Below are 14,427 nucleotides of genomic sequence, written 5' to 3' on the forward strand. Positions count from 1 at the left end.
GGTACGGTTTGAACTCGCCTTTGGTAGTTTACAGTGCTATGAAGGTCTATTTGTCTTTATTATTCATAAAAAAAGAAAAAAAAGTTTCAAACTAAAGAAAAAACACTTTTCAATCAAAAATAAACAATTTCAAAGAAAAAGTGTTCAAATGCAAAAAAATAAAATAAAAAATCAGACCCAAATAATTGCATTTGAACACTTTTTCTTTGATTCACCTTGTTTTTTTTTTTTAAATGAAAAGTTTTTGTTGATTAAAGTAATCTTTTTGTATTTGGGCCATATTATGGGCAGTACATTTGTGTATTTATTATTCAATCAAAAAAATAAAATAAAACATTTCAATCAAAGAAAAAAAAGTTATAACAAAAAATTATTTCTCAAAGAAAAAAAGTGTTTCAATGCCATTGGGTCTCAAATATTTTTTTTTATTTTTTTTTGCATTTGAACACCTTCTTTGATTGAAAATATTTAGTTTTGATAGAAGTGATTTTTCTTTTGATTTAAACTTGTTTTCTTTCTTGGATTGAATAACAAAAACACAAATCTACCTCCATACTGGGGTATCAGGGAATATAGGCTTTTAAGAAGCGCCATATTAGCGTATGTGTTAAAGCACTTATACTGTGAGTTTGTGACGCTTGAGAAGATAAATAAATGCTCCATGTCCACCTACGTAGTCCCAGTACACCAACACTGGTACACCAGAGGGAGTTCTAGAAGAAGATGTCATCTTTCTGCCCTAACGCACAAACTAAAACCATGCAGATGGGAGAAGTTGTGAAAGCAGCGACTCTCAAAACTAGTAATTTAACACAAATTAAGCTTTAAAATAAAAATGTTAATCTCAATCTCAATATTTTGGAAATCTTGATACATTGACCAGTTCTAATATATAGGGGCATACTTATAAGATATACATACATTTAAATATACATTACACACATGTATAAATGCAATATAGACTGTAAACACATGTATATATGCAAGACTAGGTTGTTTTTGTTTTAGTTGAACAGGTTATAATTCAATGGTCATTGTAAAACAATGTAAAAAGAATGCAAATGGTGTTTACAAACGTGTTTATTATATCAGTATAATAGTAAGAAGCCTCTCCTCTGGTTTTCATACAGTTGTAACTAATTGGATCACAAAGGTACACATCTGTTAGCCCATCTTACAATATTCAGACCCTTTTTAGGGAGTTAGGTACTTTACGTACTCATTTTCCTACACAAAATAATCAATATCAAGATCCCTTTTTAACTGAGGACCATAACTCTGCATGCAAGACTAACAAAGAAAACAACTCATCTGTGAAAGCTAGGTATGTTGTTGTTCATCTAATAGCATTATTAATATAATTTAACTACAAATACCAGGGACTTTGTATTAGAAATGAAAACACTTCCTCTGTGGTTTAAATGCCAAACAATGTAGGGTCATGAGTGTACTGATCCAAACAGTTTCCTCTGCACCTTCTACACCGAGTCAAGGAGAAAAAGGCTTTGTCCAAAACCTCTAGTACAGTTAGAACGAAAAAGAAATCTAAGTGTTTGTCTTTTCCCAGACACTCCAGTGTTTACAATTTCATCTGAATAAACAAAAGGTCCTGGAAACAAAAACCCAAAGAAAAGACGCTCTCAAGGACAATAAATCTTATAATAACAGATCTTACACTTAATGAGTCTTTTGCATTGGGAGAATGCAAATACTGAAAATGATGAAAAGGTATAAACAATGACTGACTGAATACTGTTTTGACCTTTAGTCATTTTCAGTGAGTGCTGGCAGCAGCACTGGAGTTCTTTCATGGACCACGTTCCCGACTGTAGCGGTTCTTAATTTAATGATCACACAACTGCATTTAAATCAGTGGACAACTTGAAGAAAAACGTTCCTGAACATTGCATTTACCAAGAAGTCTCAGCTGTGTTAACCATGAGCACCAAGTCTGGATTCAACACTGCACAACAAAGCATCGCCAACCACAGAAAACCTTCCACTGAGATCAATTAAAAAGGTCACAACAGGTACAAGAAGTCTTTACATTGGTATTTAGCGTTCACAATTATTTGTGTAACGGCTACGGCACCTTAACATCCACTTTACACACCGACCACTTTGTATCTGGGTTAAAAGGCGTTTGTCGATGTGTAGTTCAGCCAAGAGAGTGTCGTCATGGTTGCGTGCAGCAGGAAACTTTTCAGCGCAACGAGCTTCACACTTAAGAATAAAAGCAGTTACAATGTTTATCAGAACAAGGTCCCCAATATATCCACTGACAAAGACACGCACTCCGGTCCAGTGCTACTGACGCCACAGACATTCTGTAACCATGGCGACTTTAGGAGTTTCTTTTTTTTTCTTTCAGGACAATGAAAAGCTACTGATTACATCTTATCCACATCAATTACCAGCTGTTAAAAAGGCAAAATCAAAGAGAGATACATACTAAGGCCACAAGATTTTTTTTGTATACCCTCGTAGATATCACAATGCGACAATCTGTACAAACGACATGATGGAACTTAATGGCCAGCCTGCGTTATTTTACACCAGGATCTGTAACGGTACCTTCATCCTGCTTTAGTGCGACACATCCTCGTCCTGGTCTGCTCCACGTCCACACTCATCTACGGCTAACGTCCAGCTGAAGCTGTACAGTCCCACACGCAGCCCGTCCTGGTTCATGTCTCAATAATATTCTCAGTGACATACCAGGTTACAACTGCAGCCACAGTCGTAACAGAATGTTTGTTTACCTCATTTTCAACTGATTACTAATTAAAAAACAAACACAAAAACACTCAGTCCTGTAGCAAATTAATGAATGTCATCAGTTATTTACACAATGTGATAATAAAGATGGAGTTTCCAGGCTCAAAAAGACACTCTTTCATGGCAGAGAAGGCTCCCCATTCAATGTCTTTACATTGTTAGCTGCAGTGGAAGCAACTCTGATCCATGAGCACGAGACACAGAAAGATTGGGTTTTGTTGGCCTGTAAAGGAATTCATTAAAAACTATGTTTCTAACCAAAGTGACACTGTCAGTCAGTCAGAATGAGTCGGATAAGAAAACCGTTTTTAAAGGAAGCGCAAATATGTTCTTTATCACTTAAGTCATAGTTGTCGACGCTGGCCAGATAAACAATAACTAGCATCCTTTCCAAAGTACCAGCAACTCTTTTAAAGACAATAAAACTTCTCTTTTTTGAAAAAAAAAAAAAAAAAAGAAATCTAATAAAAAGTACAAAACGGGACAAGTCTCATCATAAGAAAATCCAAGGAGGAGAAAGTATAATAAAAACCAAAAATAAAAGAAGCAAATGTCCTGCTCCTCCTCCTCATTCATCCTCAGCTGCATTATCAGTCTGAGCTGGAGAGCGACGTCACTCCGCAAGATCTGATAAGAAGAGACCCTGTAGCTCATCCCATCTTCAGTGGGGTTCGGTGGAATGTCAGACGGCCAGCCGACCAGGAGCTGGTTGCAGGGGATTCCAGGTTGGAGGTGCAGGTGGGGGCTCCTGGGAGTACGGGCGTGGCTCACAGCACGGCTGGTTCTCCACTTTGGCTACACCGCGACCTTGGCACAACCGGCGATGCCGTAACAGCCGGTCTGTGCGTGAGAAGTTCTTCAAAAAACACACAGAAAATAAAATGTAGTGACGTAAGCATCAGACCGGCATTTCTGAAAAAACAGCTTTGGACATTTGCGAGTGCTGATCCCTCCTAACAATAAAATCAACAGAGTCCAGATTGTTTGGCTAGTGTAAGACTATTTGATGCTGGGCTGCAAAGAAAAATCCAAGTTTTTAAAATTCTATGCACATTATTTCCAGGTGTGTTATTTTGAAAAATTCCTACTTCCACTTTAACATCACCCCCACACTTGATGCAGTGTGCCTCAAACTGACTTGATGCACTGCCTTGAGCCCACTCATGCACGTACGCATATGGGGGGGATCCATTCTAAATTAATGTGCACCAGTCCAACGAACGCGTACCCTGTGCCTGCACGTCTGATCGACATTTTCCATTGACTTAGAATGGGTACACGGGCACAATGCACAAGTCACGTCCGTATGTGTGCTTGCAGACGCTTTAATGTACATACACATTAAAGTGTATGCACACCTGGATGTGCACCTAACAAACATAAATATACTGTATCAGTCACACGTAGACGCAGGTGTGGCGTGAGTGAAGCTATAGCAATCAGGTGCCCTTCACTATTGATCACCGTCTACGTGACATATATTAGGCGCTTAGGCGTGCAGACGTGTGCAGGTATGCAAGTGTGTGTGTGTGAGTGATGAGTGTAAAATGATTAACAGTCCGCATAAACAAGACTGAATCATAACATAACCGCTAGAGCGGACATGGGCTCGTCTGTGAACGGTCGCATTTACAGACCTTGGAGTCGCTGCTAGCTTACCAATAAACGGGAAGAAATTCATCACCTTTACAATAAGTGTTGACTAGGCCACTGGGAGTGAGGCCCAAGGCCAAGGCAGTCTGACTTGATAATACTGTATCATGTTTTACTGCAGTCAGTGCCTTCTCTTATCCCTTCTCTCTCTTTTCTGTTTCAGGTGTCGTGAAGCTGATAACAGTTCCTGATCTGTGGTTCACGGCTCAATTAGTCTGAGACACTCTGATATTCTATCTCTCTATCCTGTTCTGTTGGTTCTTCTGTCCACGAACCCCAACCAGTTGAGGCAGATGGCTGCCACTGTCGCTAAATGCTTGTTCATGTGAATCATGTTGGGTATTTTTTCTTATTTTGAATTTTATATTTTGATAAGCGCACTGAGATGACTTTGCGCTATACAAATAAAGTTGAATTGAATTATAACGGACCACCATTTAGTCCGGTTACAGTCTGTGTCACGACACCCGTCCGTAGCGTGGTAGTGACTGTAGTGTTGCGCTCTGCGTCAGATCATTGCTGTGACTGGATAGGATACAACACACACGCACACTGACTAGCACGCATGTACGCCTGCATGCCTAATATTCTTTTGTAAGTGTTTACATGTCACGCAGACGGTGCTACATAGTGAAGGACACCTGATCGCTATAGCTTCACTCACGCCACACCTACCACTACACCTGACTACTTTAATTAGGTAAGTTTAATGAAAGTTCGGCAGGCAGGTACACCTGCGATGGACTTAGAAGTGATCCACCCCTTATAGTGCACATGCTACGGGGGGGTGAATCCAATCTAAATTCATGTGCACCCTGCCCTTCACTAACGTTCATCGCACGCACGCACTCAGAGGGCGCAAGCCCCTTCCGAACGCCTAATCCTCTTTACCAGATATTGGCAGTTAACATGGTACCATGTATTTTTTTCATCATTCTGGTTTAGTGTGTTGATACGTACCTGCTGACATCGTTCACATTGGTAAGGCTTCTCCCCACTATGGACACGCTTGTGTCTCTCGAGGTGGTAGCGCTGAATGAATCTCATATCACACATGTCACAAGCAAATGGTTTCTCCCCTAAAAAAGCACACAAATACACTCAATGCATCAATTTTGGCACCTGGAATATACAAATTGAGATCAGTTTTCAATATGTTAATATGTATTTAAAGATTATATTGTAACACTTGTAAAAAAAAAAAAAATGCTGTCTGTACACAGTTTTGACCAACATCCCTCAAGGCCTCGTCATCAACTCATTATGTGTAGATCACAGTGGAATTTCTAGATTTCGTGGTTCTACGCAAAATGCTGGCCCCACAAACTGGAGCAGGATTATTTTGAGATTGGTTCAACACCCCATCAAATGATTTTACAATCCAAACCAGAGTAAGCTGAGATTGCAAACGCCGGTCACTACTGAGGGTACGGCAAAGGAACGCATACCCGTATGAGTGAGGCTGTGTCTCTCCAGGTGGTTACGCTGAATAAACCTCATGTCACACATGGAACAAGCAAACGGCTTCACCCCTACACACATAAAGCAATATATTAGCCCTGCTAGCCACAAGTGCAAATCATACAAATGTAAGCTCAGCCTAGCTTTTTATATCATCATATACTAGACAAGCATAGTATGAATGGATGTTTTAAATTTTAAAAAAAAAGAAAAGAAAAGGACAACATGCAACAAGCAAAGTACTAAATACTCTGTAAGAGTGATCCTGTCGTGGTCTGCAGAGCCCCTATCCTGCCTGTTTGAGATGCTACCATGGTCCACCAGAGCTGACTGTACAGGGTAGCTCATCATCTGCATTACAACACCATTCATCTGTGGTTCAGGTGTGTTAGTGCAGGGTGACTTCTAAAACATGCAGGATAGGGACTCTCCAGGACCAGACATGAGCACCCTAGATATAAAAGGCTAAGGCTTGATGAAAATATAAGACATAAAATGTCTACTTTTAAGAGCTACTGTGTGAAATCAATTAATTCTTTTAGGGGTGGGATGAGATCTCACAATATGAAAATGGTAAAAATAAACAGGCAGCGAGCTGGTGTTTTTCCCTTCAGGTTCTGAAATGCTGACTCTCTCTACCCTACATTGCTGTTGGTGGTGTTCTTCTAATAAACTAGATGCTGCAGAGGCCTTTAGTGTAGCACAGGAGGAGTGTGTGGGCCATAAACAATCTAATGTAGACTGTGTGGATTTTTTTAAAGGATGTCATGATGATGACCATATATTAGCTGTGTGGGTCTAGTTTCAGACTGGCATGGCTTGTCGGTCTGAAACAATATTACGCATAAAGTTTTTGCTCTTTAAAAAGAAAAGAAATTCTATTTATCATATTGTATAATATATTGTCTATACTCAGACTGAAAATTTCATATAATGCAAGGCATAAATATTATTATTTATATTTTTATCATATTGTTTTAATCCTATAAGTTCAATATAATGCATCACCCCCAATTCCTATGCATGTGGATTTAGGAATATGCTGATTAAATCCTCAGACAAACGTGTGAGCTAAAATATCATTAACTATTAAACCCAGGAAAAACAAATGTTATTACTCACACTGAAAAATAAATATTCTGGAATAAATCTTTTAAAATAAATCAATGTCTTCCAAGTTATTCTGTTTATTTTTACCCTAAGCTGGTCCCAAAACACCAAATATAATTATCGAGTGCAAACACCTCAATAAAGTTTGACATTAAAATTAATTTAAGCAACCTAATGACAAAGCCACTGCAAAACATTAAGAATCTTTATTTCTATAAGATGTTTTTTACGCTCGCTGGTAGTTTAGTGACAGTCCTGATGTGTACTAAAAACGTGAAGGTGATAATGCCTTAATTCATTTGTAAGTGTATCTGTCATAGACAAGTTCAAAATTTCACTTGTACTTGGCTTCAAAGTAAACACTGGATTTATTATTCACATATCAGAGATATTGGGTGGATTCTACACGTCATTCAAGATGTGAGAATGAAAATTCAGGCCAAACGGGGCATCATTCTTTATGTTTAGCCATTAGCACAGGTCATACATGTACGGGACCTTAAAGGGAGATTTTGTTGTATATTAAGAACTGAAAAAAAAAAAATGAATTCAATTAATATTTGTCCATTCTACCATTTGCCTTCAAAACAGCAGCATTGGTCATGCGTATCAAGTTCACATTCACTTTGAACCATAGTAACTGACACTGGTTGGGAAACAAAGTCCCCGATGGAGAAGTTATCAAAAAATAATTGTCTCAAGAAATGCATCATCACAGTGTGCCGAAACTAAACCGAAGGTAGGTATACTGTATGAGCAAGGACTGCCCTCAGACTGATGTTGCACTGTTCATGTTTTTTTGAACAAACAGTCGCCGCTCTTACTAAAACAGGAAAATATATTTATGTTCTGTAATAAACGCCTGATCAGTTTAAATTCTAAGAGAATATATAAAGTGAATGGAACGCACACTGGCAAAGAGTTTATAACTTATCACTCTGAAGTCAATTTCACACACCAAATGTCAGAGAAAATGCCTGAAGGCTGTTTGGTTTCATGTGCTATGTTTTGTCGGCAGCTTCTAAGATATCCTAAACAAGGATGAGCTGCACAACATCAACATGTGACCTCTCTAAAGAACACACGTGAGTGAGTTCTGTAGCCTGGCCAGACTTCACGGTCTGGGTTGCAGCAGTCGAACACTCTCCATATTTTACCTTATGCTGCTGTTGGAGATGCTGGATAAGATTATTGTTTTTCTAAAGGTTGGATTAGATTAGAACTAGTTTTTCTAATGCACACTTTCCATCTGTGTGTGTCACCAAGCGAGTGGAGGCAAGAGCAGTTTGCTCTGTGGGAAAGAGACGATGCAGGGAATAAGTCAAAGTAGTTGTATTTTTGTATTAATATTGTCTGACAAAATCCCCATATCTAATGCATATACTGTATCCAATAGTGAACGGTGGTTTTTAACTGCAGGATGGAATGGAGGCATCGAAAACACACAAGACAAAATATTTCTTGGCAAGACATTGACACTGTTTTGAAGGCAAAGGACTGGGTGGTTACAAGAGGGAACGCACTCTAACATGCATTTTGTAATGTGCGTTTTGACGGAATTAAGAAAAATTAAAACAGAAACTAAATTAAATACATTTTAAAATATTGGTGAAAAAGTTAATCCCTGCAACATTTATAGTATAAATTTCCTTTTATGTAAGCAAATAACTAAATCAGGTATAAGGACTGCCTCAAGAAAAGTAATTACAGTATGTAATCACATGGTACGGTCATGAACATGCAGCTGCAGCTGTTTTAGTCCTGTTCTTTACTTTGTTTTTTTCTTGGATATAATCAGGAAAACGTGTGTAAATGTAAGGATTGCCTGAAATAGATTTTTTGTTCACCTTAGAGTTAAAAGAGTGGCATTCTTAGGTCAGTCCATGTTTGGAGTAGTTAGGACTTCATACATGAACTGTGTAATGTGGTTACTTAGGGTGTTCATACCCAAGTTAATCAACGTACTGCAAAAAATATACTTAACATGTTTGGATGTCAAATCTCTGACAGGACTGTGTGTGGTGTGAGGCAGGCTGATGCACGGAGCCATACCAGTATGAGTGAGGCTGTGTCTGGCCAGGTGGTAACGCTGGACAAACCTCATGTCACAAATGGTACAAGCAAAAGGTTTCACACCTAAACGCAGAGCATCCATCAGTTATTTTCTGCTTCACAAAACAACATGTGTTATTTCTACTTATTTTTGGACGATACATGTGATGGGTTGTTAACCACTTTTTTAAATTGCTTAACACATGATAAATGAGCCTGCTTTTGATTAAATCCACAGCATTAACACATCATATGAGCTGATGATATCACCTAAAGGCATGCTAGGGATATTTTTACTGGCTATGATTACGGTAAAAAAGGATTTGAGTGACATGGGTATGGTGGGCGGACGCATACCCATATGAGTCAGGTTGTGTCTCGCCAGGTGGTAGCGCTGAAAAAACCTCTTGTCGCACATGGTGCAAGCATAAGGTTTCACACCTAAATAGGAGTAGCAGTAATACATCACTTTACCTTTTCCATAAATATCTGAGCTTTATTCATATGACTGTTAATTCATGCAAAAACTACATATCTGTTCAAAGTTTGCCTAAAAAGCAGAAAGTAATCTTTGTTGCAGTTACAGCAGGGGCGTGAGGTCATATTACATTAACAATATTCATAATGGAAATGGATCATAAAAAGTTGTTTTGTGCCTGTGTGTGTGTGTGTGTGTCTTGGGATCAAAAGGCAAAGGGGTTGACTGCATAAAATGAGTGTGTGAACTATTGATGGTCATATGATTTTAGCTTGTTTTCCTCTGTGATACCGTATGTTTCAGCGAATAAGTCCTGACGACGATCATTTAAAGTTGAGGTTGCAATTTATACAACAATGCAAAGCCACATCTAGCTAGCGTAATATGAACTGATTTTAAAGTGTTATACGTCAGTAGTTCCCAACCTGTTTTCCTTGGAATTCCCCCTACATCTATTGTCACCAACCAAAGGTTCATGGAATGATACCGTTCCATGGATCATTTGTTTATGTGCTGAAAGGAACGTATAATGTTTAGAAATAAATGTAAATCCTTTGTTTTCATGCCTGTTTCAGTAATTTTATTTTTGAATATTTGCAACTTCTGCTTGTTGAAACTTGGAAGCGAGGCCTGTAGACACGAATACTTACTGAACAAGAGGCGTGACATAACCCTGCAACCACAACACCCCCTACCTGGACCGAAAAGGTTGGGGGCCATTGCCCTACTCGTCCCATAGCATGTTGAAATTCAGGAGTAATCAGGATTTCCGGCATTTATGTGATCATGGGTGCGTGTACGTTTCAGGGCTAGTGTGGGCTTTTTCGATTCAGGTGTGTACTTTGGAGTCTGTGTGTAGGTAAATGTGTGTTTGTAACTCATGGTGGCCCGCCTGGCAGTGTCCAATAGAGTCCCCCCACAAGTAGTTAGTATAGCGTTGGTCTCATGTTATGTTACCTGCCACTAAATAAAATCCTGCCCCATCGCTAACCCTACTGTCTGCTGTGAGTATCTGCATCAGTGTGTTGTGACAAAATGAAAATCCCTTGAAGTATTTTTGTATCTTACTAAATAGCTTCATATCATTTATCGTTGACCAAAAAAATCTGTGAAGAGTTTTGATACAGAGCCTCTGATGAGACAAGGCCTGGCACCCCATTTCAGATCTTTGGTGCCCCCACTTCAGGTTGGGAACCACTGTAATACATCACTGGTAATAACCATGCCCTATACTAAGTGATGTAGCTACACTACTGCCTTTAAGCAAGTAGTCATTTATAAATTAGAACAACGACCCTTGATGCTGTAACCCAGTGAATCATGATAAGGTGTTTTTATCAAGTCCTTAAGATTTTTATGATAAGGCTAACTCTCCTATGTATTGCCATAGAAGGTTTTAGTTATAAAATCACAAAAAATAAACGAAAATCACAGAATTCACCTCCTGAAATGGAAATTACTTAATGGCAGATGTTTTGGGACAATTACACACATTTTTACAATATTTTCCCAATTAAACGGGCAAACAAGTAAGGACAAGTAAAATCTCACAAATTTAGGTGTGATTTAAGCATGCAAGTCTGTTCTGCACTTCTGAAGCATAGAAAAATCAGAATATTAAGATTTAACTCAATTAATTAATCCCCATTAGGCATTTTTGTCAAGCTTTTGGGAAGATCTGTATACAAGTAATGACATAGGATTAACGCAAGCTCATGAAAGAAAATTGGGGAACATTTAAAAGGGAAAATGTGAGGCCCTACATTTACAGTTGAGCAAAATGAAACATTTTGAAAAAGGCAACCTATACGCGACATACACGCCGGAAAATACGGTATACAATGCCAAATATTTCAATGTATGAAGAGCAGAAGCCTCTTGTGGTAATTATATTGACAGTGCCACAGTGAAGGCTGTGTAATAGTGACCTACACAGTGGAACAAAGGCAGATGCACTGATGCATACCAGTATGAGTGAGGCTGTGTCTCACCAGGTGGCAGCGCTGAATAAACCTCATGTCACACATGGTGCAAGCATAAGGTTTCACACCTAAACGCAGAGCATCAAGCCATTACTTTCACATGTTTGGGTTTCCAATCATCAATAAGCAAATGACTAGGACTATTTACCAAGAAGTGATGGGTTGTCAACCACTGCAAATAATGGTTTTTACTTTAGACCAAATCTATTCATGTTTATATCCACCTTTTAACACATCATATGAGCTGATGATGTTGCTTTCCTGCATTTCAGTCAATGATATCTCTTTAATGCAATATTTACACACATTGTTTAGGAAGGGCTTAATGGAGCTCTGTTGTATGGTTAGTTTGATGAAAGCCTGGCGGTCTGTGTGCCTGAAATATGTAAATACAGTCTGATCGGAGTGATGGGTAAGGTGGGCGGACGCATACCCATATGAGTGAGGCTGTGTCTCGCCAGGTGGTAGCGCTGAAAAAACCTCTTGTCGCACATGGTGCAAGCATAAGGTTTCACACCTAAATAGGAGTAGCAGTATTATATCACTATGCCTTGTGTTCATTGCTCTGTCCTCTCACACTATTGGTTATTAACCACACAGCTGCCAAATCATGCAAGAATACCTTTAGCGTGTCGTAATTCCACTAAACAACACCACAGTAAAATGTAAAAATAATAATAATTGTTCCTGCTCATCATATTTCTTACTGATGCAAATGTTATGTAACAATCCAATAAATCATATCTAGTATTTGAACACTGACTTATAACCGCAAATGTCATGGGCACGGTGCACGGACCCATACCGGTATGAGTGAGGCTGTGTCTTGCCAGGTGGTAACGCTGAAAAAACTTCATGTCACACATGGTGCAAGCATAAGGTTTCACACCTAAACGCAGAGCATTCAGACAGTTATATTAACGTCTTTTTCAAAATAAAAATAAATGTCTTTGTAGCCTTGATTGATATCTGTGGTTAATAACCAATGTCAGGCCTAAATAAGCAGCTAATACACATCAGTAATCACATTAAGATTTAAGGTATTTAGATATCAAGATTCAAGTGAGGCCCAAGTTTGACTTTAAGATATCACCTCATGCAAGTTACACATGTCATCCATAAAATAGTGTATGAAAACAGAAAAGGCTATCTGAAGCACATACACACACACACACATGTTGTATCATCCCAAACTTGTGACTTAATTATGATTGGCAGAGGCATACCCATATGAGTGAGGCTGTGTCTCGCCAGGTGGTAGCGCTGAAAAAACCTCTTGTCACACATGGTGCAAGCGTACGGCTTCACCCCTATGCACACAAAGTACCAACTTTAATATTAAAAAGAATTCAACTGCCAAAAATGATCGATGAGAAACTTTACTAAATGCTCAGTAAAGTTTGCTTGTACTTATCAGCGCTTTGTTTGAACTGGGAATTCCAGCGTGCCACAGACAACTTCGAGTCAAATTAGAAGATAAATGTTTTTTTTTGTTTTTTTGTATTTACATCTAATGAACTTGATTAGAATTGAGTAAGCCATTTTAAAGAATCACAAACAGTAATGAAAACATCTAAGACCAGGTCAGAAACAAATCAAGCTAAATTTATGTACTTTGTGGGCACAATCCAAGAAGCACGATAAACAGTGACAGTACCAATGCCTGCTTTTCAATATAAAATAATAATAATAATTTGTGAATGCATTTCATTATGAAAAATTTCAGTCACGCTGATCACAGCAGTCAAGACAATTTTAGGCAGTTGGCAAGCAGCTATGCACAAGACAAACAGAAACACTGATGAGCAGAGCAGTTCACAGGGAATATCTAAAATCATTGTGCATAATCCTTATTTTAATTAAGGTTTCAATCTGATTTATTGAAATAAAAACAATAAATATACACAATTTAAAAATGTCCCTTAAGTCATATTATATTTTTATATATATATATATAAACTGACTGATTGAGGTCTTACATCATTTACCTGGGACATTATAACTATATACACTTTTGAATCGTCTTAAACTACATAAACTGTTGTTGTTACAGCTTTGTGTATGAGAGGACTCTCACATTAGCTTTTCTAAAGTCACAACATGAATCCTATTGAGGTTTACTGCACCTGTAGGGCCTCCGATTTTTCAGAGATTGCGGAAAAGGGATGGAAATGGCAATATTGTTATTATTATTGCTGCTTATTTTTTTTAAACAAATACAAGAAGAAATTGCATAATGACACGAAATATATCTTCATATTCACGCTTTGGAACAATATCATGCATTTACATGCAATTTTTCTCAGTAAATGGACGAGCAAGGAAACAAAAAAATTAAATTTCTCACAAAATCTCACTACTAAATCTTATAAAATGACTTCATGACTTCAACTCCTGAAATGGAAATAACTATACAACACAAATTAAACCCTAACCTACATGTTTCAGACAACACCACGCATTTCCACAATGGTTTTTGCTGTAAAACGGTTGGCAATCAAATCTGACGATAACCATCTCGCGCGATTTTAACACGTTTACAGCGCACTTCTGCAGCATAGAAATATAAAATTAATAACAAGTCAAAATCCCAATATAAGCATGTTTGGCACAAATATCACAAAGTTTAATAGCCAATCATGATATTTAATTAGGAAAAACAAATTAAACTATAGGTACATTTCAGAATAAAAAATCGGAGGCTCTACCCCTGCTGCTCGTAACTGATTAATTCTCGATCTCTAAAAAAAACTTGAAGGGTATTCCATAAAGGAGGGCTAACAAACTCTGAGTCTATCCATGAACTCAGGGTCAACATACCCCGCGATGGGAAACTCTGGGTATCGGATTCAATTACAGCTGGTATGAAGTGGGTCAATCAACCCTGAGTATGTAAACCTTGGGTTGCACGCG

The 14,427-nt window shown here is 38.3% G+C and overlaps 1 protein-coding gene across 30 annotated transcripts in view; it reads right to left on the reverse strand.

Moving 5' to 3' along the window:
• Positions 1-1,062: 1,062 nt before the first annotated feature.
• Positions 1,063-14,427, reverse strand: part of znf740a (zinc finger protein 740a) — a 29,044-nt gene continuing 15,679 nt past the window's right edge. For 12 of the 30 annotated variants that reach the window (XM_028446131.1, XM_028446144.1, XM_028446132.1 and 9 more), the window contains 9 exons: positions 12,741-12,824; positions 12,320-12,403; positions 11,948-12,031; positions 11,499-11,582; positions 9,412-9,495; positions 9,055-9,138; positions 5,880-5,963; positions 5,392-5,510; positions 1,063-3,634 (listed from right to left, as the gene is read on the reverse strand). In XM_028446131.1, coding sequence (XP_028301932.1) covers positions 3,461-3,634; positions 5,392-5,510; positions 5,880-5,963; positions 9,055-9,138; positions 9,412-9,495; positions 11,499-11,582; positions 11,948-12,031; positions 12,320-12,403; positions 12,741-12,824 — 881 coding nt within the window. In that variant the 3' untranslated portion in view covers positions 1,063-3,460. The remainder of the gene's footprint in view (positions 3,635-5,391; positions 5,511-5,879; positions 5,964-9,054; positions 9,139-9,411; positions 9,496-11,498; positions 11,583-11,947; positions 12,032-12,319; positions 12,404-12,740; positions 12,825-14,427) is intronic. The other 18 variants (XM_028446142.1, XM_028446140.1, XM_028446133.1 and 15 more) reach the window with 18 other exon arrangements.

This window comes from Gouania willdenowi, chromosome 5 (assembly GCF_900634775.1).
Source record: "Gouania willdenowi chromosome 5, fGouWil2.1, whole genome shotgun sequence".
NCBI lineage: Eukaryota > Metazoa > Chordata > Actinopteri > Blenniiformes > Gobiesocidae > Gouania > Gouania willdenowi.